Raw genomic sequence first — 26354 nt, 5'->3', positions numbered from 1 at the left:
TCACCGGTTCTGGAAGGGACAGACTAACAAGCAAGATTTCCTCCTGGACACTGATATTCACTGGCCGAGTTAATAGGATAAGTTCATTAAAACAAAACTTATGACCTCAAAAAATAGACATGTGCTTGCAAGATAGGCCTCGCTGTGCTCATCTGGTTATGCAGGTCAGTTTTTGCCGTTGCATCCCGGGTGACTTTTCTATGGTTTACGGTAGTCAACAGCAACCGGACACTTCCTGTAGTGACGTTTTGGGAAGACGAGAGTTTCCTACAGCCTGTCCACTTTTCGGGCTCTATGTAGATGCATAAGGCCTATATCAGGGTCCCCTCGATGCCGTGCCGACCCGCGTTTCCCGTTCGCGCCCGAGCCCCCGGGGCGGGCTGTTTGATGCAGGCGCAGAGCCCCGTTTTTGGGGCTGGGACAGAGCGCCGTTCCTGGTGGAAACCCCCAGACAGTGTCAGCAACCTTGACGACTCCGCAGGGCGCCGGAGGCACAATCTGGGCGAGCTGAGCGCGGCGGTCGGGGCGGTGCTGGCGGGGGCGGAGCCGGAACAAACGGGGCGGTGCGCGACGAGCGGGGCGGTGCTGTGCCGGGACAAACGGGGCGGTGCTGTGCCGGGCGGAGCCGGGACAAGCGGGGCGGTGCTGTGCCGGGCGGAGCCGCGGTGCGGAAGCGGCGCCGGGCGGGCGCTGCCGGAAGGGGCGGGAGCCGCGGGCGCGGGGGCGCTTCCGTCGGGGCCGTTCCCGCCGGTGCCGCCTGTGCCTGGGCCGGGCGGCAGCCGGGGCCGGAGGAGCGGCCGCCATGCACGACGCCTTCGAGCATGTGCCGATCCTGGAGAAGCTGCCGCTGCAGATCGACTGCCTGGCGGCCTGGGGTGAGCCGGAGGGGCCGCGCCGCAGCCCAAGCCGCTCCGCTCCTCCGTCCCGGCAGCGTTCGTGCGGCTGCCGCGCCTTGCCCTGCCCTGCCCTGCCCTGCCCTGTCCCGGGCTGGGGGGGCAGCGCCCGGCCCGGCCGGCGGCACCCTGAGTGGCCGCGGCCCTGCCGCCCGCCGGAGCCTCTGCCCGGTGCCGAGCTCCGCTCCCGGGAGCGGCGGCGGTCGCGGGCCCCCCTGCCCTGCCCTGCCCGCCCGGCCGCAGCCCGGCTTTGGGGAGGCTGCCGGGACTCCTGGGGCTGTAACCCTGGGCTGCCTACTTTATTGCTAAAAAAGCATTCCCTGTGTTGTGACTTAAACCTGATTTGGAGGGCCGGTGGTGTGTTGAAGTCTTAGATTTCGAATACGTTTGCTATATATGATATATAATTGTGGGTTTTATTTTTGGGCATACTGGAGAGTCAAGGTTTTGGTCAGGTGACTGCACTAGCTGTCCTAATGATTAGGCTTGATAAGGCTTTTCAAAGCTGTGACCAGGTGCCATTGGATGTGAAATCAGCACCATCATGCAAAATCAACAATTTAAAAAACTCCACACTCTATGGAATTGTGAACTTGATTAGTTGTTTTAAGAATTGTATCCGGAATGATAATACTCCTGTTATTCATGGAGGTTTATGATGGAGTTATGTACTGAAGAGGATGTGAAGGTAGTTCATTCCTGCATTGCAGCTTTTATATTTTTCTCTCTTTGAATACATTTATTTTGCTGAACTATGAAAAAAGCCCTAAACATACAGACTTATAGCAGTATGGTTTTGTAAAAAAGATGTGTAATTCTCTCTCTACAATATTTCTACCAAGTAGTAGAAGAAAGACCTTGCAGGAAATAAGATTTTATTAAAATGCAAATTCTTTTGGTGACGAGGAAGTACTAGATGCAGAAGGAAATATTCATGTATGTTGCTTTCCTGTATGATATTCAGTGAGGAAGAAATTCAGTCATATTTCATGAGCCTGTAAAGATTTTATGCTTTTTGTATGGTATAAGTGCTGCAAAGAGGATGAGTCTGAAATTGTGCCTTAGAGTTTATATAAAAAGGCCCTCCTTTATGAATCTTGAATGATTCTTGATTGTCCAACCAAAGCAAAGCTGCAACACTCTCCTTCCAAACACAGCTGACTATTTCAGAGAGGCATTTTAAAAACCTGACTTAAAAAACTTAACAATCAAACCCACGTAAACTTGATGTTTTTCTTTCTGACAGTACTTCCCATTATGTAGCACAGTTCCTCTCTGAGAGGTAATAATGTCTGAAGAATAGTTTATTGCTTCTTTTGATGGCACACAAGATGCAGTGGTTTGTGTCTTTACTTCTCTATGAGCCAGTTTGATGTGATGGCCAGGCTGTTTATGCTGTTTTACTGCCTGCTCTTTGGCTCTCCTCTCCTGAGAGTGAAAGCTACTTCTGTGCACTCCCACTGGAGAAATGATAGGAGACCTGTCTAGACACTACAGAAAGTTTTTTTGGTGTTTGATGCAAGTTTCCAGTTGTTCTGATAAATGTAACGTAGCCCCATAATAGGCACTGTGAAGAAAATTAACTCTACCCCAGCAAAAACCAGCACAGCTGTGAAGGGCAAATTTTGTTGAACTAATTAGACTCTTTTTCTCCTGTCTTTTTAGAGGAATGGCTCCTTGTTGGTACAAAACAAGGGCATCTTCTGCTTTACAGGATCAAGAAAGATGTAGGTAAGTTGATTTTAAGAATGGGGTAAAAAAGTTGATTGTTATTTTTATTTCCTGCACTTTTAGCGCTGTAGTGATTTTAACATGAGTGTGATTAATTGCTGATTTTTTTCCTATATAGATTTCATGTATGTAAAATGTGTTTTATCTCAGGTTTCTTTGTGTTTAAATTTATAGTAAGCAATTTTAATTTTTATGAATACAGTGTACAAATATATGTAAAAGCAGTGCAGTGTATGAGTTGCTGGACTTTTGATGTGTGTTATCTTTTAATGACTGGATTAGTGAGAGAGCAAATACGTTCACTGCGTCCATGACCATCATGTTTGGGGAAGAGGGATAAATACTAACTAGTTTTGTCAGGTATTTACCCTTTCCCTGCCTCTTTGAGAGTCCTAAGTGCTCGTAGTCTGTTCTAGGAATGCCACAAATAGAACTATTCTATTTTTGCTTTAGATAAAATTGATTTTCTCTAAAGATGTTTGTATTTCACATTACCTGCTATTATGTAGGAACTGATGGTTTTGAATGCAGTAATATTTTGTAGCATGACGCAGGAAAGTAAACACCAAATGTAAGTTTCCAGGTTCATCAGCTCTTGGAAAGATATTAATTTGTAGCTACCTGGATTCTAGAGACTGAATTCAGTTGATTTTTGTGAAAGTTGTAGGTTGTCTGTCCAATTGGAATATGCTAGTCTTGAGTTGCTAGTGTCTTATCTCACATGGTAAATTTCTCCCCCTTTTTTGCATCAATGCCAGGAGAGGTTATGTCATCAGAAAGTGTCTGTAAGTCTTTCTCCCTAAAACTCCTTTAAAACCCTTGTGGTGTAGTCTTTATTCCTTGTCTGTTTTGCAGTGATGTGCATCCTAGGAATTTATAGTGTGGATAAAATCTTTATGGGTATCTCTGTATTTCTGGGTTTCAAATTACTTAAATATAATGCTTGCAATGTAAAACTTGGGCAAGGCAGAAATGTAACTACTGTTGAAGCCTTCAGCTGGGTACAAGAAGTGTAATTTGTTTTCACCTGACTCTGTAGAAGACCCTGTGATGGATTTAAACACAGATGTGTTTAAGTGTTAGTCTTCCAGTGTTAAGTGGCCAAGTTTGCTTTCATAATTATTTGTGATATACTTAATGTGAGACACACACAGTCATGAGCAACTTCAGTTTACATACCCTCTTCAATCTTTCTGATAGGTTGCAACAGGTTTGAAGTGACACTAGAGAAGTCCAACAAGAACTTCTCAAAGAAGATTCAGCAGGTAGGAAATACCATCTTCTTGATGTGGGAACAGTTTTCAGCCAATAAATGAAATATCAAATGTACATCTGCAGTCTCTGCTGTGCTTAACAAAACAAATTCCCACAGCTAAAGGTTTTCTTAGGGGCGTAACAGCCAGATGCCTTTGCCCACTCTTCTCATAACAGAATAAGCTTGGTTTGATTGCTAAAGCAGAAACCAAAGAATTGGAACTTGCAGATTTATTTTTGGCATTTGTTAGCAATAGGTCCTCAATTGTTCTGACTATGAATATTTGTAAGAGTTATGGTAATACATCAACAGACTGTAATGTATTATTTGACTCTCAGATGACATTCTATAGGAATGTGAATGTAATTCCACTTACTTGAAATGTAGAAATAAAGTAACTGCCAGTCTTGCTGCCATTTTTTTTTTTTTGAGAATTTGCACTCAATGATTATATTGATTCCAGGAAAAGCACCTTAAAGATTATGGATCATCTCTCAGGATGCAACACTCTGTGTGTGCTTTAGAAGTATTTTTGTACTAGTAGCATAACAACGTTACACCTTTTTCAATCAGCTTAGGTTGCAAATGCCAGCTTGTGAAAAGTTACACTGAAAACCTTTTTCAGTGTAACTGAAAAGAGTTGCAGTAGCTGAAGGAAGCTTGCTCATGGAAAACTGCCTTTCTTATTATTTTGAGATTTTCTTAGACCATAATCAAACCTTATTGAGAGTTTTAGTTTATGAATGGAGTCACTAACAGCATTCTCCCTTTCAGATCCACGTTGTTTCTCAATTTAAAATTTTGGTCAGTCTATTAGGTAAGTGAAGAAAAGTGTTTTATATTTAATGAGTTCTTCTAGATGCAGCTACTTGTCTGAATGTGGCACCCTTTCCACACACCAGCATGGTAGTCTGGTTGCTGAGAAGTCATTGTGTAGAGCTAAGCTTTGCATTTTGCAGAGGAAGCATTAAGCAGCATAGATGAGAAGCAGCTTTGCCAGCTGGGAGAACAAAGCATTAATGCTGATTTGTGATTAGGAATGAAGATGTACGTGCATGCTCTAAAGTGTCTGTGTAAAATACAGTTTGTGTTGGCCTCTATATGTACATGTATATGCATGCATGTGAATCTGTGCACTGTAGGATAGGCACTGAAACTTCTGACTAAATTTGCTCCATGTATCAAACTTATCACTGATGTCTTGCACCAAATTCACTTTATATTCAGATGTGATCTTTTAGTGTCTTGTGGAAGATTTAAGTTTGCTTGGCTCTGGCTTTCTTTAACTTAGGATCTTCTAGTGCCTTTTTTTGCCTATATTACTACTCACTTTTTTATGATCTCCAAGTCCCAAGTCTTCCAGCTCCAGTATTTGTAGATTTCTGCTGCTTGCATCCTTGTGCATGCAAAAACAGTACCCTACATTTTCAGCTGTTCATTTTCCACTAATTTCAGGAGCCAGTTCAGAATGATCTTTGTCATGCAATCTTCCATTCTTGAGCTTGCTCTGTTCTGGCCTGCTTGCTGTCCCTTCCACTCTGCCTTCCCCTGCTTGGTTATCAGTACCTTCCTGTAGTTTTACCGATGCTGCAGTTAGTCTTCTTTGCTGCATTTATTGTGTTTGTATGTGCCTTAGCATTTTTCAGCTTTTGGGAAAACACTTCTTTTCCTTTCTTGCAGTTCTTAGTTTCACAAGTTCTTTTTTATATGAGCATAAAATGCGGTAACTTGTTTGAATTAGCAACGCCTCTACATGCACTAAAATATTAAATAATAATCGGAGTTTTGTTTGAAACAGAAAATAACATTTACGTCCATGACCTGTTGACATTTCAACAAATCACCACAATTTCAAAGGCAAAAGGTGCATCTCTCTTCACTTGTGATCTCCAGGTAAGGGGAGGAATACAGCTGCACAGATGTCTTTACTGTTTGTAATAAAGATTCATCTTTCATGTTGCTGTATGGATTAGATTTTGTGTTAGATGAAAATTTCTTGGGTATTAGGGCTTTTAAAAATTAGTACCTACTGCATTTGCTAAAGGCAACAGTTTAAAATTATTTTTCTTACTCTGCTTCACAAGGTATTTTTCTGTGCCTGTTGTGATTGCAGCTTTTGATACAGAACTTTTGATACAAGTCTTCAAAGCATTTTTGTACTATGACTTTGACTCTTCTTTTTAGAAAGGTCCCCTTAATATAAAAGCCATTTTCTTTCCTTGCATTGCCAGTGCACTAGCTCATTGTGGTTTTCTTCTGCAAGCAATTCTATCTGGATTTTTTAAAATTTTTGTTTCTCTTTATTGGCTGAAGGACTCCTGGAGCAGTTGTGGTAGATTGAAGCCCTAAAATAGTTCTGTAGGGTGTAGCAGTCCTCTGTGCATTTGCTCTGGGTCATTGAGTGAGCAATTTCTAGTCAAATGAGTTTCTTAGCATTCCCATATCATTCAGACATCTTTTTCATAATCAGAAGAGATGGCTTAGTGCCCTTTATAATTTTTTACATTTTTGCCCCATGGGAACTTAGTGTTAAATATTTTCTAGGAAGTACTTGGGGTTTTCTAGACATGAAAATGAATGTCTTTCAAAGCACCTTTACATCTGGTCATTGCAAAGTGGCTTGTTGTTCGTGTGTCCAGGCACTTAGCTTTCCTAGTATTTCTTGTCAAGAAACTTTTCCAGCAGGTTAGAATATTAGATTATTAATGGTTTTATCTGTTAGTATAGCACATTCTTTGCATTCCATATCCTCACCTCTCCTATACTGCATGGAGTTCCAGCTATCTATCCTAGTTCTGGGGATGGACTGATAGCTCTCTACTTATCCTCTGTTTGTGTGTTTCTATGCCTTTTGTGCTCTCTTAGTTTTTTGGATTTCCTTGATGTCACTATCCCTGTCAAAGTTAGTTTTTAAGTATCCTGCCACCTCCCCTGCCTCCTTCCTCCCTCCCCCATGCTTCCTTTTTTGGGGAGTTCTGTTATGGATGAACAAAGCTGCTCTTCAGTGGACAGCTTTGCTTCTAGCAGAGGCTTCTTTTGGCCTTGTCTTACCTGACTGGGCTCTCTGTGAGTGCCTGTGAGTTAGGTCTGTCTGTTTTCACAGCAATCAGATACAGGGGAGGAGGTGCTGAGGATGTGTGTGGCAGTGCGTAAGAAGCTCCAGCTTTATTTCTGGAAGGACAGGGAGTTCCATGAGCTCCAGGTGAGTTGTGTTCTTTCTGTAGCCAGCGTGTCTCGGCAGGGAGGGTCACTGCTCTTCACTGCTTGCCATGTTACTCTGAGGCACTGCTGACTTTCAGAGCATTGATGGTTGGTTCTGCAGAAATTTAACAATGAAACAGCAGAGAGAAGTGAAAACACATGTTTGAAATCAATGCCAGTTGATGGCATTTATAGTTTCATAAGTTGAAGTAAGGGCTGTGTCCTGTATTTTATTGTTCTGGGTGTAGTACACTTTTAAGTACTTGACTTTCAAGTCAGTGAAATATATAAGCATGCGTACCTTGCAAAAACATAGAAGTGGGTGCACTTCTACTCTAAGTACGTTACTTCTACTCTAAGTATATCACTAAGTCAGAAGATAGTTTCTGACAAGTGTAGAGAGCTGCAGTTGTGAATACTGGAATAATTAAAAATAACTAATTGAAATGGGTAGAGCCTTTTCAGCTACGATCCTCTACTAGAAAATTTTCTACTAAAAATGATCAGTTAACTCAGAGCACACCTCTTTACTGTACATTAGTCTAGCCTTTTTGCTGAATATTGCCATTCCTTGAGCAGTAGATGCTGGGCACAGGTGGTGGGGAATATGGTGTCAACAAGAGAGTAGCCTGTTACACTGTGTGTTCCCAGATTTGACTTTTGCTTTTCATTCATAACAAGCAGTTTAACTTGTTTTCCTCAGGGGGACTTCAGTGTACCCGATGTACCCAAGTCTATGGCCTGGTGTGAAAACTCCATCTGTGTAGGCTTCAAGAGGGACTACTACCTGATACGGGTGAGATGGGGCTGTGTAATAGTGTTTTAAGATGATTTGGGTAGCAGCAGACACTATGGAGGCTGCTCCTGTGCTCAGGAATTTGGCTTACAGATTTATGGAAAACAGCATCTGGTACTTCTGCTATTTGTGGCTTTAGAAAGGGCAGTCTAAGCCTGTCCTTTTAAATGGATATTTGTCAGGAAGTAATTTTCTGTTTGTTGCTGTTGAGACCAGTGTTTGCAGCTCTTGGAAAAAAAAAAATGAATTGGGGAAGGTACATTTTGTTTTGGCAACAGTCTGTGTAAGCTCAGTTTGCATTTTATTTAACGCATTAACAAATTAGATTAGCTCTAAAAGGACAAAGAGACCAAGAATAACTCATCTGGCACACAGTGAAGCTTACTCATTCTTTCATTTTTCATTCTCTAGCTGAACTGTAATTGTTTGAAAGCTTCTGAACTTACTGTTAATTTACTATTGCAGTTTCCACGTAGACTTCATTTACAGCTATAGTTTATTCTTTTTTCTGCCTTTATAATTGGCAGATATTACAGGAAAATAGGATGAAGATGAGGTGCACCACACATGTACATGTATGCACATGGGTGGCAACAGTGATCTGTAGTCAAAAGGAAAACCACACATAATTTTTACAGTCACTTGGAACTGATGCTGCTCACAAAAGAAAGGGGTGCCTTTCTGCAGTGCTCTCCTAGATGTTGATTTCTGCCATTCTAGTGATCAAAGTGGTTGTGCAGGTGCTCAGGGGAAAATGGCTAGGCTTCTAGGCTTTTAGTTAGTTGGTTTTTTTATGTGGCAGTGCTCACTCTTGCCAGAATAAAACAGTGTTAAAAGTTTTGGCCTAAATGAGGGGTTTGGACACTTTAGCTAATTTTGCTGCTGTGGTATAATGGATTTGATAAACTGGTGTGAATGATGTGCTCAGCTACTATCATCACCTCAGACATAAAAGTAATGTTTTTTATTTCAGAATGATGTATAAGCAGGATGAATTATGTTATGCAGAAACTCTTTAAATTTGCACTTGTCCTGTTAGTGTTTATCCTGGGCTGCAAAATCCCTCTAGGGGTTTTTGCTTTAGTCTTATGTAGCTTTGCAGAAAAGGTTATTGTGCAAAACACTTTTTTTCTTTTTATGTTCTTTATTGTCCTAGGTGGATGGAAAAGGATCCATCAAAGAACTGTTTCCCACAGGGAAGCAGCTGGAACCATTGGTAGCTCCGGTAGCAGATGGAAAAGTCGCAGTTGGCCAAGATGATCTAACAGTTGTGCTTAATGAAGAAGGGGTCTGTACTCAGAAATGTGCCTTGAATTGGACAGATATTCCTATAGCCATGGGTGAGAAGTAGCAGTTTGTTTTTGGTTTTGTTTAAATTCAGTTCTTTACTCTTGTGTATGTGATAAAATCATGTTTGCAGTATTGTGAAACCAGCTGGATTTCGAGTGTGACAGGTTCTACAGTATTCTGAGTTGTACTCTGGGGAAGGTTTTGTTTGGTTTTGCTTCTTAGCCTTCTTTGCTTGTGGTCTGTGGGCCTCTCATAAAAGAGGTGTAGTCCATATCTTTTATACAGGGAGAAGGTCTAAAATGGAAGGTAGTGTGTTAAAGCACTGTAGATCTGGGTGCCTCAGAATTTGATTATGGTGAAGGATGAGCAAAAGGCTTGGTAGTATTCTGTGAGTAAATTGCTGTCAGTGTCAGGCACTGAATTTTGAGTATGTAAAAGGGGAACATTTCAGGGGGGTGAAAAATTGAAGAGAAGCCTTAAGTCATAGCTTGTTTCCAGGAATGCTTGAGACCAATCAGCTGAAACAGTTCCCTTGTTTCATGAGCAGAGCACCAGCCTCCCTACATCATTGCTGTCCTGCCGAGGTACGTGGAGATCCGCACCTTTGAGCCCCGGCTGCTGGTGCAGAGCATCGAGCTGCAGAGGCCGCGCTTCATCACCTCTGGAGGGTACTGGTGCAACTCACTGCCGCTCTTGTCTGACTGGCTGGCTGCATGTGGCACGCTGAAAAACTGGGAGAAGAGCAGCTTTTCTGTTGGGTTTTTATGGAGATTGGTGGAGGCCATACTTTCAGGAGGAAAGGATAGAATTGAGGGTCTTTAAGAATTTGTGACACAGGAGATAGTCTTCTTTCTGCTTTGCAGTAATGCTCCAGTTGCTCTTGTATTGATGCATGTTTCTATTATAGGGTTGGGATTCTTTTAGGATAGGGTATTGCTTCTTTCTGAGCACTGAATCTTAATAATTGACTTTTTTTGTCTTGCTCACAGCACAAACATCATATATGTGGCAAGTAATCACTTTGTTTGGAGGCTCATTCCGGTGTCCATAGCCACACAGATCCAGCAGCTTCTGCAGGACAAACAGTTTGAGTTGGCTTTGCAGTTGGCAGTAAGTACTCAAGAACTTGAGTTTGCAGTGGATGCAATTGTGCAGAAGTACACAAAGGGATGTTTGCCATCTCCTGAACTGTAATGAGTCCAGTAATCAGTCAGTATAACCTCCCAACTGTCCACTTTGCACAAGCTGGTAAACTCTAGACTTTTTAAACTTAAGTTTTAGTTTTGTGCTGCCATTACTCCATATTGATCTGTTGTGGTATAGATTTTGAGAAATAATCTTGTATATGAAAGATTATCTCTTAGCTGTTTGATATGCTATCTTCCTTTAGAATTTGCAGTCATTTGGGCTACAGAGTCTGTAGACTGCTTGTAAACAGCGTATTTTGGAGTTGTGAGTTGTGTCACATGACCTACATGACCTTTTTTTGCATGATACTACTCCTGAAACAATAATTTCTTAGAGATACTGATGCAGTCTGTTTAATTATACTGCTCTTACTGTGTTAAAATTTTTTGGTTTCTGGAAACTCCTCTTAATTAATTGCATTTTGAATTGCTGACTTGAAAAAAAAACATTGAAAAGGCAAATGAATGAGGAGATGTTTTCTGTGATGGAGCAGGTATAGAGGTAACCAGACGTAGCTTCTAGATCTTGTGGGTTATATCACACACACAATAAGCACAGACAGGCACTGCCAGTGTTCACTTTGAGAGATTATCTTTCTTTCTTCCTACTGTCTCCACAGGATAATGCTCCTCTTAATTCTCTAGGGTGTTTCTCTCTGCTGTAAACTGAGAGTTTTTAATGTTTGTTAATTTGTATGCAGGAAATGAAAGATGATTCAGATAGTGAGAAACGACAACAAATCCACCACATAAAGAACCTCTTTGCCTTCAACCTGTTCTGCCAGAAGCGTTTTGATGAATCCATGCAAGTTTTTGCCAAGCTTGGTACAGGTAAATGCTTGGGTTGGCATTGAATCACTTCAGTTAGGAGGAATGAAGTCAAGATCACTGGCTATTTTATGGGGTTTTTTGTTTGTTTTCTGTTTTGTTTTAGTTCAAAACAGTGCTATCTTGTGCACATCAATCCCCTGTGAACAGCAAATAGCCTGTGCAGCTATTTAGTTATTTTTGGGTGGAACTGGTGATTAATTACTTAATAACTTAATTAACTACACAATTAAGTACAATTAAATACTTAATAAACTGCACTTAGTAAATTAAGTTAAATCAGGAGTTTTTCCCTTTTTTACAGAATATATTTGTTTTGTAGGGTATTTAAAGCATGCATAGCATGTGCACAGACCCTTTAAAGCAGAATGTTTCAGCAGCTGCTAAAAGCCTACTTGTAGCTTGGAATGAAAAATATGGAACATCTGTACATTTGCAAAATCATTGGACTCAGATGAGGACCCTTAACCCTTGGTTTAGCCAAGATGCTGAAACCAGGAAGCTTTCCTGTGCTCTTGGAAGTCTCAGTAGTCTCTGATACTAGGGCTTGAAGACTGAACTGTACCATAGAATAGTGCTTAAGACAGATTCTTTTTACTGTTGACAGAATTCTCGTGTGCATTTAAACCTAAAGCTTATTCATGACACCTAGTTTTTATTTTGCAAAACTACAGTGAAAAACAAGGGCTTAGAACTCAAAATATTTTGAGCTTGAATTAGAGGATAGTAATTTTGAATTTGCTTAAACTCTGTGAAAACAGGTATGCATTAGTTACAGATGCATAAAACATTGTGTGTTCCTAGAAATTCTGTCTTAACTGTCAGAGAGGTTAATGCTAGGAATCTGCAAGTAGAGCAGTAAGATTGTAATAATGGCTTGTCCTCCAAGTGTGTCAAGTGCACAGGTTGGAAATTCCTGTGCTTGGACTTCGAAACATGTTTTGCTTTAGCTTCTTTTGCATTGTTTTAGCTGCTTTTCTGTAATGAGCAAATTTTATTTAGGCTCTAGAACCTTGTGGATGTACAAGTAGACTGCAGACTGCTCTGTTAGAAAGATAAACTTACTCTAAGTTTGTAAAAATAATATGAATGGTTACTAATACCAGTTATTTTTTGCATAGATCCCACTCATGTGATGGGTCTGTATCCTGACCTCCTGCCCACAGATTACAGGAAACAGCTACAGTATCCCAACCCCCTGCCAGGGCTCTCTGGGGCAGAGCTGGAGAAGGCACATTTAGCTCTGATAGACTACCTAACTCAAGTGAGTGCTCCTCTACCTGGTTTTAGAGCAGGATTGTTCAGTTCTAGCATGCTTTGTTAGCTTTGATGTGCTGGAAACAGTACACCTAGCCCAGCCCTGTCATGCTAGCCTTAATGGGCCGTCTTAATGGCTGGAAAATGTGGCAGCAGCCCCTGAGTGAGCAGGGGAAGTGGAACACATGTGATACCCCACAGATATATGGAAAACATCACGTGTGATTGGACAAAATTTCCTTATGGAGTGGATCTGATTATGAGTCCAGTATTTTATTTCTAGTATCCTGCTGAAGAAAACTTGAGCACTTCATTTTTTTGTTTTTGTTCAATGATTATTATTAAGGGTGCTCTGTCCATGAGATAGGTTGAGGGCATGCAGTAAAAGGTGGAAGGGAATTAACGAGCCTTGTAAGTTCCTGTCCTCTTTATTTTGTCATAACTGGAACCTGAATTGTTTGGTTGCCATCCTTAGTAGAGTAAAAGGAAGCTTGTGCCTGAAGTAGGATAGGTTTTAAGCCTAGTAGTGCAAAATCTAAATAGTTTTCAAAATGTTTCCTGACTTCTCTAAAATGTCTGCTCAGGTTAACAGAGTTTCCTTCTGACAATTTTCTCAAGACTCTGGACATTTTTCAAAACTATAAATGTGCAAAATACATACACCTGAATATGGTTGTAAAGTTTGTGTTGAATAGTTAGTGACCACAAAATGTTTTGAGAAACAGCTGATTAAAATAAGTTATTAAATTGGCTTAATTTAGTCTTTGTAGTTGGTGGGTTATATGTGCTGAGGTGAGATGTAGAAATCCATGGCCTTTTCCTGTTAAAATTTCATTTGATGTCCTGCAGAAAAGGAGTCAGCTAGTGAAGAAGCTAAATGATTCTGATCATCAGTCCAGTACCTCACCTCTCATGGAAGGAACACCCACGATCAAATCCAAAAAGAAGCTGTTACAAATCATTGATACCACCCTGTTGAAGTGTTACCTGCATGTGAGTTTCTGTCTGACCTGGAGGCTTTGCCATGGGAGCTCTGATGGAATTTCAGACTGAAACTTTTAAGAAGGAGGATAAGGAGCTACTTCAGAAAGGCTCATGAAACTGTCTGTCTTTGATCTAAAAGTAATGTGTAAAATCTGAGCATTTACTGGTTTCCTCTCTGGTCAGGAAGCAGTTTCAGGGAATGAGGCAGATATGTCTGTCCCTGGTTGCTGCCTCTGTCAGAAGAAAAGGGCTGTGCATTTTGAAGGTCTAATGAATGCTTTTATTGCCTTATACTGGTAAACAGAGCAAAGTAGGATCTTTGCTGTTTTGATGTTTTTCAAAGCCTGACCTCTGTTGTTGAAGGGGAGTAGCTTTGGTATGTTGTTTTCTTTCTGTCCTCAAAATTACAGAAATTACCGTGGACCTTACTGTAAGGTATTAAACTGTCATTTCTTATTTTTCTTGTGCTGTGAGGCTTCCTTCCTCCCCTGCCCCCACTCCCAGCTTGTGTTTTGTACTGTACACTTAGAAGGTGCAATTCCAATGAAGTTTAAGTGCTCCCTTTTTGATTGCAGACAAATGTAGCACTGGTGGCACCACTGCTACGTCTGGAGAACAATCACTGCCATATTGAGGAGAGTGAGCATGTACTAAAGAAGGCACACAAGTATAGTGAGCTGATAATACTGTATGAGAAAAAAGGTCTGCATGAGAAAGGTAATTATGAGGTTGGGAGAGGAGGAGGACTAGAAGCATGTGTTCTTTGTGTTGTGTTTTGACTTCAGTAAGTAGACAGTATTCTGAAGAGGCGGTTTAATTGCTATCTTGTGATTAAATCTTTGTTCCTGTTACAATTTGGTCTCTGTGTTCAAAACAAAACTTTGGTTTGTCTTCAATAGCATAACAGGAAAAATGCACTTTTTTGTGCTTCATGTTGGAGCTAGCAGTTACAAAGGAATTGACTACTTTTCTTTTGAAAGCATTACAGGTACTGGTGGATCAGTCAAAGAAAGCCAACTCCCCTTTGAAGGGTCATGAGCGGACAGTGCAATATTTGCAGCATTTGGGTGAGTGTGAAGAAGAGCAGTGTTTTTGTGAGTTTTTATTCTTGTTTGGCTTTTTGATTATTCTACTGTTTGGCAGCTTTCTGGAGGCTATCAAGCTGAAAGGGTATCCTTGTTATCTTGTTTGGTTTCTTGCATAATGTAACCTTCAAGTATTAGCTCAAGGGATTCAAGTTTCATTGAAAATTAAATATTTTTTGGAAAACCTTCCTTATTTCTGATTAAAATATCCACTGGGAGAAAATGGGCCATATAATTTGAATTTTCTTCCAGTGATGAAGAGCAAAGTAGAAAATAATTCTGAATGAAGTAGAAAATGTTCTTAATCTACTCTTTTCTGTCAGTGTCTGGGGATTAAAAGCAATATTCTAGGTAGTTCTCAAGTAATTGCAAATTCCTCCAGGCTTGCAGCTATGGTCTTTCAAGTCAAGTGTGTATTACTGATGGGTATTTAATACTAGCCTTGTGTCAATAGAGTAAGCACTTGTTTATTGCATCAAAGCAAATATTAACTGTGTGATTGACCATCAACAATATGCTTTGTCAGTGTGCAGGAGAATTATTTATTTACTTGGGTGGTAGATAGTTTTCTGTGTTGCATTATTCTTTTTATCTTTTAAAATAATGTTATGCAGAACATTTTCCTATTGTTGCTCATGTTTAGATTAAGGATTTGTTATTGAGGAAGTTGAGTAATCCCCTGCCTGTGGCCTGTGGCCTGCAGGTGAATGTTATGTGCTGAGGAGCCAGTTGTTCTGTGGGACAGTGTGGTGTTTTCCTTTGAGTATACTGATCAATAAGCTTTGGTAGTTATTTGATGAGCTTTTCTCTTGCTGATGCTCTCACTGTTTTGAGTAGGTTTTAACTCCATGTTTGATTTGCTTGCAATTTCAGGAAAGACGCCTTGATCAGTGTTTTGGTAGGGTGCTATTCTACTTAATGTCACACTTCTTTATAAGTAGTTAGTTTTCATGTAAAACAGTCTTACTTCCATTTTTTGTCCTGTCTTCTTTAAAAATTTTCTCTGTGAGGCCAGTATGCCCTGTAAATTCAGAAAGTTAATAGAGTTCAGCAAAATTCAGGCCCACAAGTTTCTTGCCATTTGCCAAGTCACACTTTTGTTACTGAAACTTTGAGATTGGCTCTTCTGGGAGCTATTTCAATTGTTCTACTTTACAGTGCACATCATGTGCATTTTAAAAAATTATTTTTTAAATTCTGCTAATATGAAGATGCTGCTTGTTTTAAATATTGTAGGATGGAGAAAAGCAAACAATGACTGCCTTTTTATAGGTTTGCTTTAAGTTTCTGTCTTGTATAGTGTTGTCATATCGTGTTATGTTGTTTAGGCAGCAAATGCCTCTGATTCTGAGGAGGGTGAGGGGAAAGTCTTGTTTCCTAACATGTTTTATTAGTATTGTGAACCAAATTGTCCAAACTATAGTATTCTTTTTAAAGGGGCAAGTCCTACATTTTGCTAAAAGCTGAGAAGCTATTACCTGTTGTGTAGTTTCTGTGCTAGTTACTTCAGGACTATGATGCTTTACTACTTGTTATAAAGTATTTGACCATTTGCTGTAGAAGTCATTAGACTGACAGTCTGGAAATGGACTGAAGCAAGTTACACAAGTGAGAAGTTCACTGCCTCTGTACCCTAATTAAAACAAGTTGAAAGGGAAGACTTTTGGAACGTGATTAAGGCAGTCCATCTTGGTTTTGGGCTGAATTCTTTACATGTGGTGACGCTTAGTATTTGAGTTAATTTTTGTTTTGGTTTGAAATCATGTTTGTGAAGCAATGAAATTGTAGCTTTGGAATGAGTGATTTGCTTGACTTGAGCAACAACTGAATTCTTCATGTAAATTAGACTTTGCTGGCTCTGAAAGCATCTGCTTGTGTTGAGAATAGATAGATATTTAGGATTTTAACAATGAGCACTGCTGCTTTTTGTATTCCAGGCACAGAGAACTTGCACTTGGTATTTTCCTACTCTGTCTGGGTGCTAAGAGATTTTCCTGAAGATGGACTGAAGGTTAGTGTGATTGAAAGAGGTGCCTTGTTGACCTTCTTAGTGCAGTATATGGAATTTGGATAAGTCATTGTAAGAATCTCATTAATGCTAAACCAAATTAAATATATAATTTTTGTTTCTGGCTTCAGTGCTAATGTTAGCAGTAGATAAAACAGGTCAATCGTTCACTTTTTCTTATGCTTTTCCATTCTTGGAAGACCTTAAAATATAATAAATAGCTAGGAACCTTTGATAGAACATTTCATGTTATTGATGCTACAATTTGCACTAGAGCCTAATCTAGTATGTAAATGTCAGGTATTGATTTCCCTATAAAATTGGCTCCCTGAATTTGGAGGGTGTTGGGCTCTGTAAGAGAAGGGTTTTCACTAGGGCAGAAGTGGGGATGTTTGATAGTCTTTTCAGATGTGAAGTAAGCTCTCAGTGCCTGAATAAGCTGCTCAGATCTTTTTTTATATTTCTTGTTTACTCTTTGGACATGTGATGATATGCTGGGCTTCAGTGCCTCAAGAGAAAAATATACTGTGGCACCTAAGAAAAGAAAATCACCAATCTGAATAAAATTTTATTTAACAGATATTTACAGAAGACCTTCCTGAAGTGGAAGCTTTGCCACGAGACAAAGTGCTCAGTTTCTTGATAGAAAATTTTAAAAGCTTGACTATTCCTTACCTGGTAAGAGCTCAATCTCTACTACTGCATTTTGCCTTCAGTAAAACAAAATGTTACCTGTAAGATCTTAGTTCTTCAGGAGCTGGAGTCTGTTGGGCAAAGAAAGCATAATTAAAATACATGAAATCCTGAGGTCAAGCTTGGTAAAGGCAAGCATGGAACTGTTCCTTGTAAAGAACTACATCCCAGAGGAAGTGTCTGCAGCTGAGCCTTAACATGTATTTACAGGAGCACATCATTCATGTCTGGGAAGAAACTGGAGCGGATTTCCACAACTGTCTGATCCAGCTGTACTGTGAGAAAGTGCAGGGCTTAATGAAAGAATATCTCAGTTCTTTCCCTGCAGGTATGTCTAGCCTTTTCTGGGGGGAGGACCAGGAGTATGGGAGAGCACAGGGGAGCCTTCATATACTATGTTGTAATCCTTCCCTGTTGAGATCCACCATAAGATACCTTAGTGACGGAGGGAACTGGAAAACATGTGGGTTTGTAGGACAGTCTAGTTTGTTGCTTCTCAAGAGATCTTTCAAGGGTCCAAGCAACACTATTCACAATTAAGTTGAATGGCAGCTACTGCTCCCTGACTTCTGCATGTTAAGGGTAGGGAAGGGTTTTGAATAACTTGAGTATTGCTTTAACCAGCCATGTGATGTGTTTTTAGGGGCTGAAGTTACTTTGGCAGGTACATGACAGCTCCAACCCATGTAACAGTTCTATCATCATGAAGTTCCTCTTCATAATGATTTGTGTGTCTTCTAGTACAGACTAGTGTAGTGAGTTAGTTGTAATAATTTAGCTAATGGTGTTTTCTTTCATATAGATAGAGCTCCAGTGCCTGCTGGGGAGGAAGGAGGAGACTTGGGGGATTACCGGAAGAAGCTGCTGCTTTTTCTGGAGAAGTCCAGCTGCTATGAACCTAGTCGACTTATCAGTGACTTCCCCTTTGATGGTGAGTTCTGTTTCTGTAGGACAACTAAATCCTAGCTTATTGCTTACAGCAAAACTTCCTCACTTATCATAGTGTCATGGTAACTACAAATAGAGAAGATGACTCTATCTGTAGTTGTAGGCCACTGGTGTGTATCCTAACTCTGTTTTTGCTGGCACATTTGGGTTTACCAGTTTCTGCAGGATTCCTCTAACTGTTGCCCTCGGACCTTGTGGCATCTCCCAGCTGTTTAGCCTAACTTTGTGATGACCCTGAGTTGTGCAATAGATCTGAAGGTTGTTCCTTAAGGTGACTTAAGAGTTCATAAAAGGTTTCTGAGACTAGTGTGAAATGTAGACTTAGAGTGTCATTGTAACTTATACAGTAGCCTGAGCACAGATTAATACTTCCTTCTGTTAGTCTGGGCACTAATTTTGTAATTTCTCTGTGTAGCTATTGATTTAATCCTTCCTGCTATCACTAGGTCTCCTAGAAGAACGTGCTCTGCTCTTGGGTCGAATGGGGAAGCATGAGCAAGCTCTGTTTATTTATGTTCATATTTTGAAGGACACCAACATGGCTGAAAAGTAAGGATTTCTTTGCTTTAGAGTTTTTGCAGGACTTATTTTGCTGACTGCTGTGTGGATAGGATGTGTAGTGAAATGTTGCTATATGTGGAGCATGAACATTGTAAGTCTTCAGGATCTTCTGTGTTTTCACATTTTATTGGCCTTGAACCTCTTCTGGGTATCTGTTTTTTACAGATGCTGCTTGCTGGCCCCTTGAGGTTTGCCTTTTTGTGCTCTCATTGTGCTTTAGAGCAATGTGACCATCATCAATGAGTTAATATTTTACAACTGTCCTTAGTCTGTGATCTTGTGTGTTGTTTTGCTTCCTTTCTGTTTGGAGAGATGTTCACTAGCCCACATTAAAAAGAACTCTTGTTAGTGAAGATACAGCATTTTTCTGTGTGTTTTGTGTCAGGGAACCTCCTGAGTGAATCAGAAGCACTCAGGTAAAAATAGAATTACCCAATACTGGCAGGTGTATCTGAACACAGGGGCCCGTTCAACATAGTTGCTTGTGATTCAGATACACTAATTAGATATACATATACATAGATTTTTATGCTGTGATGTGTTGATTGGGGATATCTTTTCCCTCTTTTTTCTTACACAGCTAAATTCAATTTGGCTTCTGCAGTAAAGCTTTTTAAGTTGATTGGAAGTGGGAGACTTGCACAAAACTTTGCTTCTCTCAGCGTTGTGATGCAGAGTAAACTGTGTAATCCTGATGTGCAGTTTGATGAATTGATCTGAATCAGATGGACAGTCACTTAACTTGGATGACTTCAGTAGTAATTAAATGTTAATTTCTGTAAACTAATTCTTTGGGTCCTGTAACTGTTTCCGTATTTTTCTTAATTCTTCTCTGTTGATTCTTCTAGCTATTGCCATAAACATTATGACAGAAACAAAGATGGCAACAAAGATGTAAGTAGCTCCTTGTTCAGTAAGGAAGTAGAAGGCTATATATATATACTTCGTTCAGGACTTGAAAGTTCTTGCTCTGTATAGACTTCTTCAGGGTTTGTGTAGTGCATAGGAACCCAATAATCTCTTGGAATTTAGGAACTCCTAGATCATCGTGGGGTGTTTTTTCTTGAGAATGTTACTGTATCATTGGATTTGAGCCTACATTAAGAGCTTTTTAAATGAGCAGTGCACAATTTTGGATGGCATGGGTATAACTTAGTACCATGGCTGGGTTTTACCAGCACTGTCAGCTGTGGATAGGTTCAGCAGTTTTAGAGCTTCCCTTGTGTGTGCTGCAGGTGTATCTGTCCCTGCTGCGCATGTATCTCTCCCCGCCCAGTGTTCATTGCCTGGGACCCATCAAGATGGAGGTGCTGGAGCCTCAAGCCAATCTGCAGGCTGCTCTGCAGGTTTTGGAACTGCACCACAGCAAACTGGACACCACTAAGGTAAGTCAGATCTGTAAGTACTCTGTGCTGTTGGCAGGAGATTACAGAAGGTACTGGAGTAGGCCAGTGAATGGAATGTGTCAATCTAAATGTGTCAATTTATATTCTATTTTGGTCTCTGTTCATCCTTAACTTTTTCTAACTTTGTTCCAGGCAATAAACCTACTCCCAGCAAACACACAGATCAGTGAGATTCGCATCTTCTTAGAGAAAGTACTTGAAGAAAATGCTCAGAAGAAAAGATTTAATCAAGTGCTCAAGAACCTTCTCCATGCAGAGTTTCTGAGGGTAAGCATCCACCACCTGTTATTGATTGGAATAATGTTTTAAAATACGTTCAAATTGAAATTTACTGTTTCTTATAGGGGATGGGTGTCCTCTAGATGGTGCTGTAATGCACCTGAAATTAAATGGGAATTATGTAGCTTGAACATCCTTTTTGCAGGAGATGGTGTGTACATTCATTTTAGTTTGGATGAGATGTTTGTCTTTGCTCACTGTGCTGTGGTGTGCACTGCAGAATTATCTCAGACAGCTTGGACTGGATTTCTTTCAAATGAAGTGAGCCAGGGGAATGCAGTTCAGTTGTTCATCTTAACACCCCTTTAGTGGTTGAATGCCTTAGGCTGTGGACCAAGGTAAAAGTAAAACCCTGTGATTCACATAGTGTAGGTTTTGGGTGTTCAGTTCCACCTGCTCTGCTCCACAGAACAGCTTCTTCTGTCCTGCACAAGTTGGTAATGTAGATACAGCCACTAACAGTTAAATGTTGTGATGCTTTGCAGTTTCATCAGACCAAGGTCTGGCATTGCTTTTTTGAGCAGCTTGGGGTTTTTGTCCTCCTTTAGGTCCAGGAGGAGCGGATCTTGCATCAGCAAGTAAAGTGCATAATTACAGAGGAGAAGGTGTGCACTGTTTGTAAAAAGAAGATAGGTAACAGGTGAGAGATCTGGTACACTTAAACTAAGAATGCTGGAAAACTGGATGTATGTATAGCCAGAGAGAACAGCAATATGAGGAAGCTGTTTGAAGTGTATTTGAATTATAAATTACATTAATTAGCTGAATGGTTAGTAATACTTTAAAGCTTTGGTCAGTGAATTTGCTGCAAGAGTTTAATCCTCCTTGCAACAAAGGAGAATAAAACCCCTTCAGAAACTCCCAAGAGTTCTTATTTCATAACTCTAGAAGGCATGAAATTGGTCCTCATACTGAATTTTGAAAACTTTGTAAGAACACTGCCTTTCTAAGAACCTGCTTCTTAACTAGAATTGGGGAGGATGATATAAAGTTAGGCTGAGATACATGTGTACTTTTCTATATCTGATGGCTTCATGGCTTCCTGACTGATTTATGTTTTGTAGCCTACATGCAATAGGATGTCGAAAAGTAGAACTAGTTTGCTTGATTATTTGGATGACAGTGACCCTGACATGAGCTCAGTTGGTTAGAGCATGGTGCTGATAACACCAGGTTGTGAGTTCAATCACTGTACTGACCATTTATTTAAGAGTTGGACTCTTATCCTTGTGGGTCCCTTCCAACTCAGAATATTCTATAAATCTGTGAACTTTTCTTCTACCATTCCTAGTAGCTAATATAGAATGCAAATTTTATTTGCACTTGGTTTTTTTTGTTTGTTTTTTTTTTTTCTTTCAAGTGGAGGGAAATGCTACATGATTCAGTCATTATTTTCTTCTTGATGGGAGCCCTTCTGAGATATGAGTAGCATTAACAATGATAGGGAAAGGTTCTTTTCCCAAAACACTCTAATACACAGTCTAAATATTGCTACGCATATTAAATTTTTTGTTCTTAACATTCAACATGTAGCTTCAGCATTGAAATTTGCATATGCAGTATTGTTTTGGTTGTATAGAATTTTTCTGGTACTGTTAAGATCAGTAAGATTTTGAAGCATGCCTGTTAGTCTTTAACTTGCTACCAGTGACTTCCAAGTAAAATGTGCCTGCAGAAATGAAAATAGATTTCGCAAACCTCCAAGCAAACCTCTTGCAGTATCCATAGAATTCTTTTCTCTATTTTCTCTTTAATACATTCAGGCTATAGTTTAAAAAAGTGTCACTATCATGTGTCTCTCTCTAATTCTGCCCAAATTGGATGCTCTTGTTTGAATGTGGAAAACAATGTTTGTCTTGACAGCTGATGTTTGTGTTTTGTTCTCTTTACAGCGCATTTGCTCGATACCCTAATGCAATAGTTGTGCATTATTTCTGCTCCAAAGAAGTCAACACGCTGGACACCTGACCTTGTCATGTCAATAACCCCAACATTTATACAAAATTCAGTACTGATGACTAAAGAAGTTGATGTGTCTGAGAGTTTTGAGGCTTGTTGCTAGGTTCTCTTACACTGGGTAGAAATCATTTGTATCTGTGGATTGACTGTACATACCCAGCAGTGTTGATTTACTAGAAAATTACTTTAACCATGTTGTTACAGTGCTGGCAAGTACGCTGAACCTCTCAGTCCTCAGATGAAGAATAGAAACTGATTTTTGTAGTGACTTTTGTAACACACTCCAGCCTTGCAAATGAACCGTGAGACAACTGTTGGACGTTCACCACAAATCAAGTCTTTACAATAAAATGTACTTTATTAGGGTGGCAATGTTGTGATTTGGCCTTGTATATAAGTATTTATTCAAAAAAAGAAAATCCCCTGAAAGTCTTTGCAGCCATATCAGCATTGCATGGAGATCACCAGGTGTTTATCATAGAGGAGGCTTCTGTGTCTGTTTCTAGACTTAGGAAGTGCAGCTTTTATCTCAGCAACAGAAATGATGTAAGTGCTGGCCAAAGGACTCTCTGTTGGTATTCGGTGGTTTTGCTTGACCTTCTGGTAAGTTGTTTCACCGGAGATAATTAGAGAAATGGTAGATACCACTAAGAAGCTTTTTTTCCCTTTTTGTTTTAGTTTGAGATCTATAAATTGAATTAACTTGTGTGTTCTTTGCACTGACTGTGTTCACTCTTAGTGTGAGTGGAAGCTCAGAGACTGTTGGAAGAAGTTCACATCTGCACTCAAAGGAAAAAGCAAAGAACACCCTCTAAAGCAATTTCTGGAAGGAGTGAACTCTAGTTACTGCTTGAGCTTCTGGACTATGCTTGAGACTTTTGTATATAAATTCTTTAGTCTCTGGTTCACTTTCCAACAGTGAAGTAAAATCCAGACTGTTTCAACATCTGTGTATTTGAAATGCTCTAGAACTGCATTCTGTTCAGGCTGGTACTGTTCTTAAAATTACTCTTGGGCCAGAAGTCTTAACACAAGAACTAAATTGTACCATACTCACTCTAGACTGTAATATTTTTGTCTAACTTATTTTTTCAGAAACATTAATCAGTAGCAGATTGGTATGAGGGACAAAATGTTTGTTGCAGAAAGAATCTGTGGAGCGGTAATGAAAAGGCAGCAGTAGCAAATAACCCAGTGGAGGGACTGTTTGACTCCCAACATCCTGGTCTAGCAATACTTACAAATAAATCATTATTAAATGGTATGGAGCATGACATGTAACTACCAGATATCACATCTTAAAGAACAAGCTGATGAATAAATCTGGTCTGCCTAAAGTGTAGTTGAACCTCAGTTAACATCTTAGGTTTACTTAAATCATGTGAGGTTTTTTTTTTAGGAACAGATCTGCTGTAGGCTGAAAACAGTTCTAATTCACTTTCATTTGCCAGTGTTAAGAGTTTCCCTTGATAATTGTTTTTTCCTTGTTCATATGTGTTTGTATTTATTGTTATGCATTCTTCTGGATTTCTTTGTCCAGTGTTTTGCTTGGATGTCTTGGGCAGTATTGCTACTGAATACTTTCTGCAGAGGCTGGATAGAGGGAATCTGTGGTGTTAATGTTTTTAAACTTGTATTTCTTCTGTTTGAAGAAGAGAGCCTAAAAATACTTACACTAGATTTGCACATGCTGTATAGATCTTTATATACTAGTTCAGGTACGGAGGGAAGATGGTTTGGGAGAGTTGTGTTTACAGGTCATAGAGAATGAAGAGAGGGCATTTAAAAAGACCTTGCATTCTTTGTATACAGGTATAACAATGCTACTCTGATTTTTACTTATCTTATGTTTAGTACTGGTAGTATGATTTTTATTTGCCTTCATTATCTGTAACCAGGATCTTCATTGTGCTCTTACAAGACTAAAGTTGTGCCTCTGTTCATCTCCACTGCATACCTTTTACAGAGATGTGGTTTGTGCTGTACTTTTTTTTTTTTTGTTGGTTCATACAATGTGCTTTGGGTTTCCTAACCATACAGCAGGTTTATCTAAAGCAATAGGTTGTAATAAATATCATGAACCAGTGTGTGTTTCAGTCTTTGTGCAGTTAAACTTCTCTGGGCTGATGTAGGTTTTATTTTTATTTGTATATAAGACCTCACTTTCTCTTGGAAGTCAGACCCAGTGCAGTATCTCAGTGTTCCCTTTGCTTTAGTATGTGTAAATCAAGTGTGGCAATTCTCAATGTAGGTTTTTAAATCTACAAGTTTATACTTGCTTGTGAATGTTCTCAAAATCCTACTAAAACCACTTTTGAATTATCTCTTTGAATAATGTTTTTGCAAGTCTTACACCATTATACTATTAAATATGTACTTACTGGAGAACACTAAAATTACTGACAAGTTTTTTCTGGGTAGTGATGTTTGAGTGGTTTTGTGCTGGGGAGGGATGTTGAGCTCTGTGTGACCAAATCAGGAAATGTTTAGATTCACAGGTTTGCACTTGCTTGGGCTGTAGGTCATAGAGTCTGGTGTTGGAAGTAGAATATAGATCCTCAGTTTTCCTATTCTGTAGCCATGGGAAGCACCAGCACAGAGGAAGTCTCCTGTTTCCATGTTCACAGAGTCATAGGATGGGCCAGGCTGGGAGAACCCACAGTGGATCATTCTGTGCAAGCTCCCTGCTCAAGCAGGGGCATCTCCAGCAGGTCAGCCCCAGCCTGTGCTATGGGGTTATTCCTCCAGGTGCAGGACCCTGCACTTGCCTTTGTTGGATTTCTGGCAGTTCTTCCCTGGCCATCTCTCCAGCCTGTTGAGGTCCTTCTCAAGGGCTGCACAGCCCTCTGGGGTATCAGCCACTCCTCCCAGCTTTGTGTCATCAGTGAACTTGCTGAGGAGGCATCTGCTCCTTCATCCAAGTTACTGATTGAACAACTAAGTATATTGGTGTTTCTGGAGAAAACCAAAAAATCCCCAACAAACACAAATCAAATTCTATCCTTGCATCCTTTGAAATTTTAATCTCTTCTAGTTGTATACTGCATCTCAGCTCTCCTCTTGGTGCTGCTAATGTGACCAAAATGGGTCCCTTGTGATATCTACACACATTTAAAATATTATATAATATAGTTGGTGATGATGTAATTTAATGCTTTCTGATAAAAAAACCTCAAAACTGCAATGTAGAATCTATCTTTACCCCTGTGGTCATGCTAATCAAAGCAGAAGTAAAATTACTGGGTGGGAGGATTTCTTTGCCTCATCTTTTGATGCCATTGTGCTTGCTTGTTTTCTTAGTCTGATGGGAAATAACAAAACCAAGTAGTTTATCTTTGGATATTAAGTTTGCTGACAACAGTGTCTGAGGATGGCTGAAACTGCACACAGACACTGCTAATGGGTGATCTGTTGTTGACCATGAAACAATTCTCAAGCATATGTTCTAAAGAGCTTTCATTTTTTCTTGAGAGATTCAAGAGAAATTCTGTAAAAGTGAGATCCCTGTGCTGAGTGAGATTTCATTGGAAGAGGAAAGAGTGTCAGAAGACAAGTAAGCTGAATTTATGTGCAATTGGGCACTCAGGACAAAGTAGAGGGTTTATCCACTGCCTGTAATAAAGTAGAATAAGTGTGATTTCTCCATGGTGCTGTACTGTGAGGTCATCTCAATTTTCTTGTAAGTTATAGTCAAGCTGCATTAGATTAAATGTAAAAGAAAAAGTACACTTACGGTTCTACAATCCTTTTGAAGATCAATAAAACCTAATGTGATAGTCATAGAATGATTTGGGTTGAAAGGAACCCTAAAGATATTTTAAATTCAACTCTCCAGGACCCCAACCTGGCACTGAACACTTCTAGGGATGAGGCATCCCCAACTGCTCTAGGCAACCTGTTCCAGTGCCTTACCATCTTCCAAGTAAAGAGTTTTTTCCTAATATCCAATCGAATATTCTACCCTCTTTAAAACTGTCCTCCCTTGTTCTATCA

At 40.0% G+C, this 26354-nt stretch overlaps 1 protein-coding gene across 2 annotated transcripts; it reads left to right on the top strand.

Annotated features, from left to right (window-relative positions):
* Positions 1–723: 723 nt before the first annotated feature.
* Positions 724–24446, top strand: VPS39 (VPS39 subunit of HOPS complex). Of its 2 annotated transcripts, XM_054275881.1 has the most exons (26): positions 724–875; positions 2559–2624; positions 3383–3409; positions 3825–3889; positions 4654–4696; positions 5678–5772; positions 6983–7081; positions 7784–7876; positions 9033–9216; positions 9714–9834; positions 10156–10276; positions 11055–11184; positions 12303–12445; positions 13288–13431; positions 13998–14139; positions 14403–14489; positions 16445–16518; positions 17095–17193; positions 17419–17536; positions 18011–18139; positions 18603–18705; positions 19566–19611; positions 19953–20102; positions 20256–20390; positions 20951–21042; positions 22295–24446. In XM_054275881.1, exons 1-26 carry the CDS (start codon positions 803–805, stop codon positions 22368–22370), a joined length of 2655 nt encoding a protein of 884 aa, XP_054131856.1. In that variant the 5' UTR covers positions 724–802; the 3' UTR covers positions 22371–24446. The 2 variants fall into 2 exon arrangements, with proteins under 2 accessions (XP_054131856.1, XP_054131857.1); XM_054275882.1 differs by lacking the exon at positions 3383–3409.
* Positions 24447–26354: the final 1908 nt, after the last annotated feature.

This window comes from Melozone crissalis, unplaced genomic scaffold, assembly GCF_028551555.1.
Source record: "Melozone crissalis strain CALT ecotype California unplaced genomic scaffold, PUWL_Pcris_2 ptg000018l_1, whole genome shotgun sequence".
In the NCBI taxonomy this organism is placed as follows: domain Eukaryota; kingdom Metazoa; phylum Chordata; class Aves; order Passeriformes; family Passerellidae; genus Melozone; species Melozone crissalis.
The sequence above is the reverse complement of the archived record's forward strand: the minus strand, read 5'-3'. Positions and strand labels throughout refer to the sequence as shown.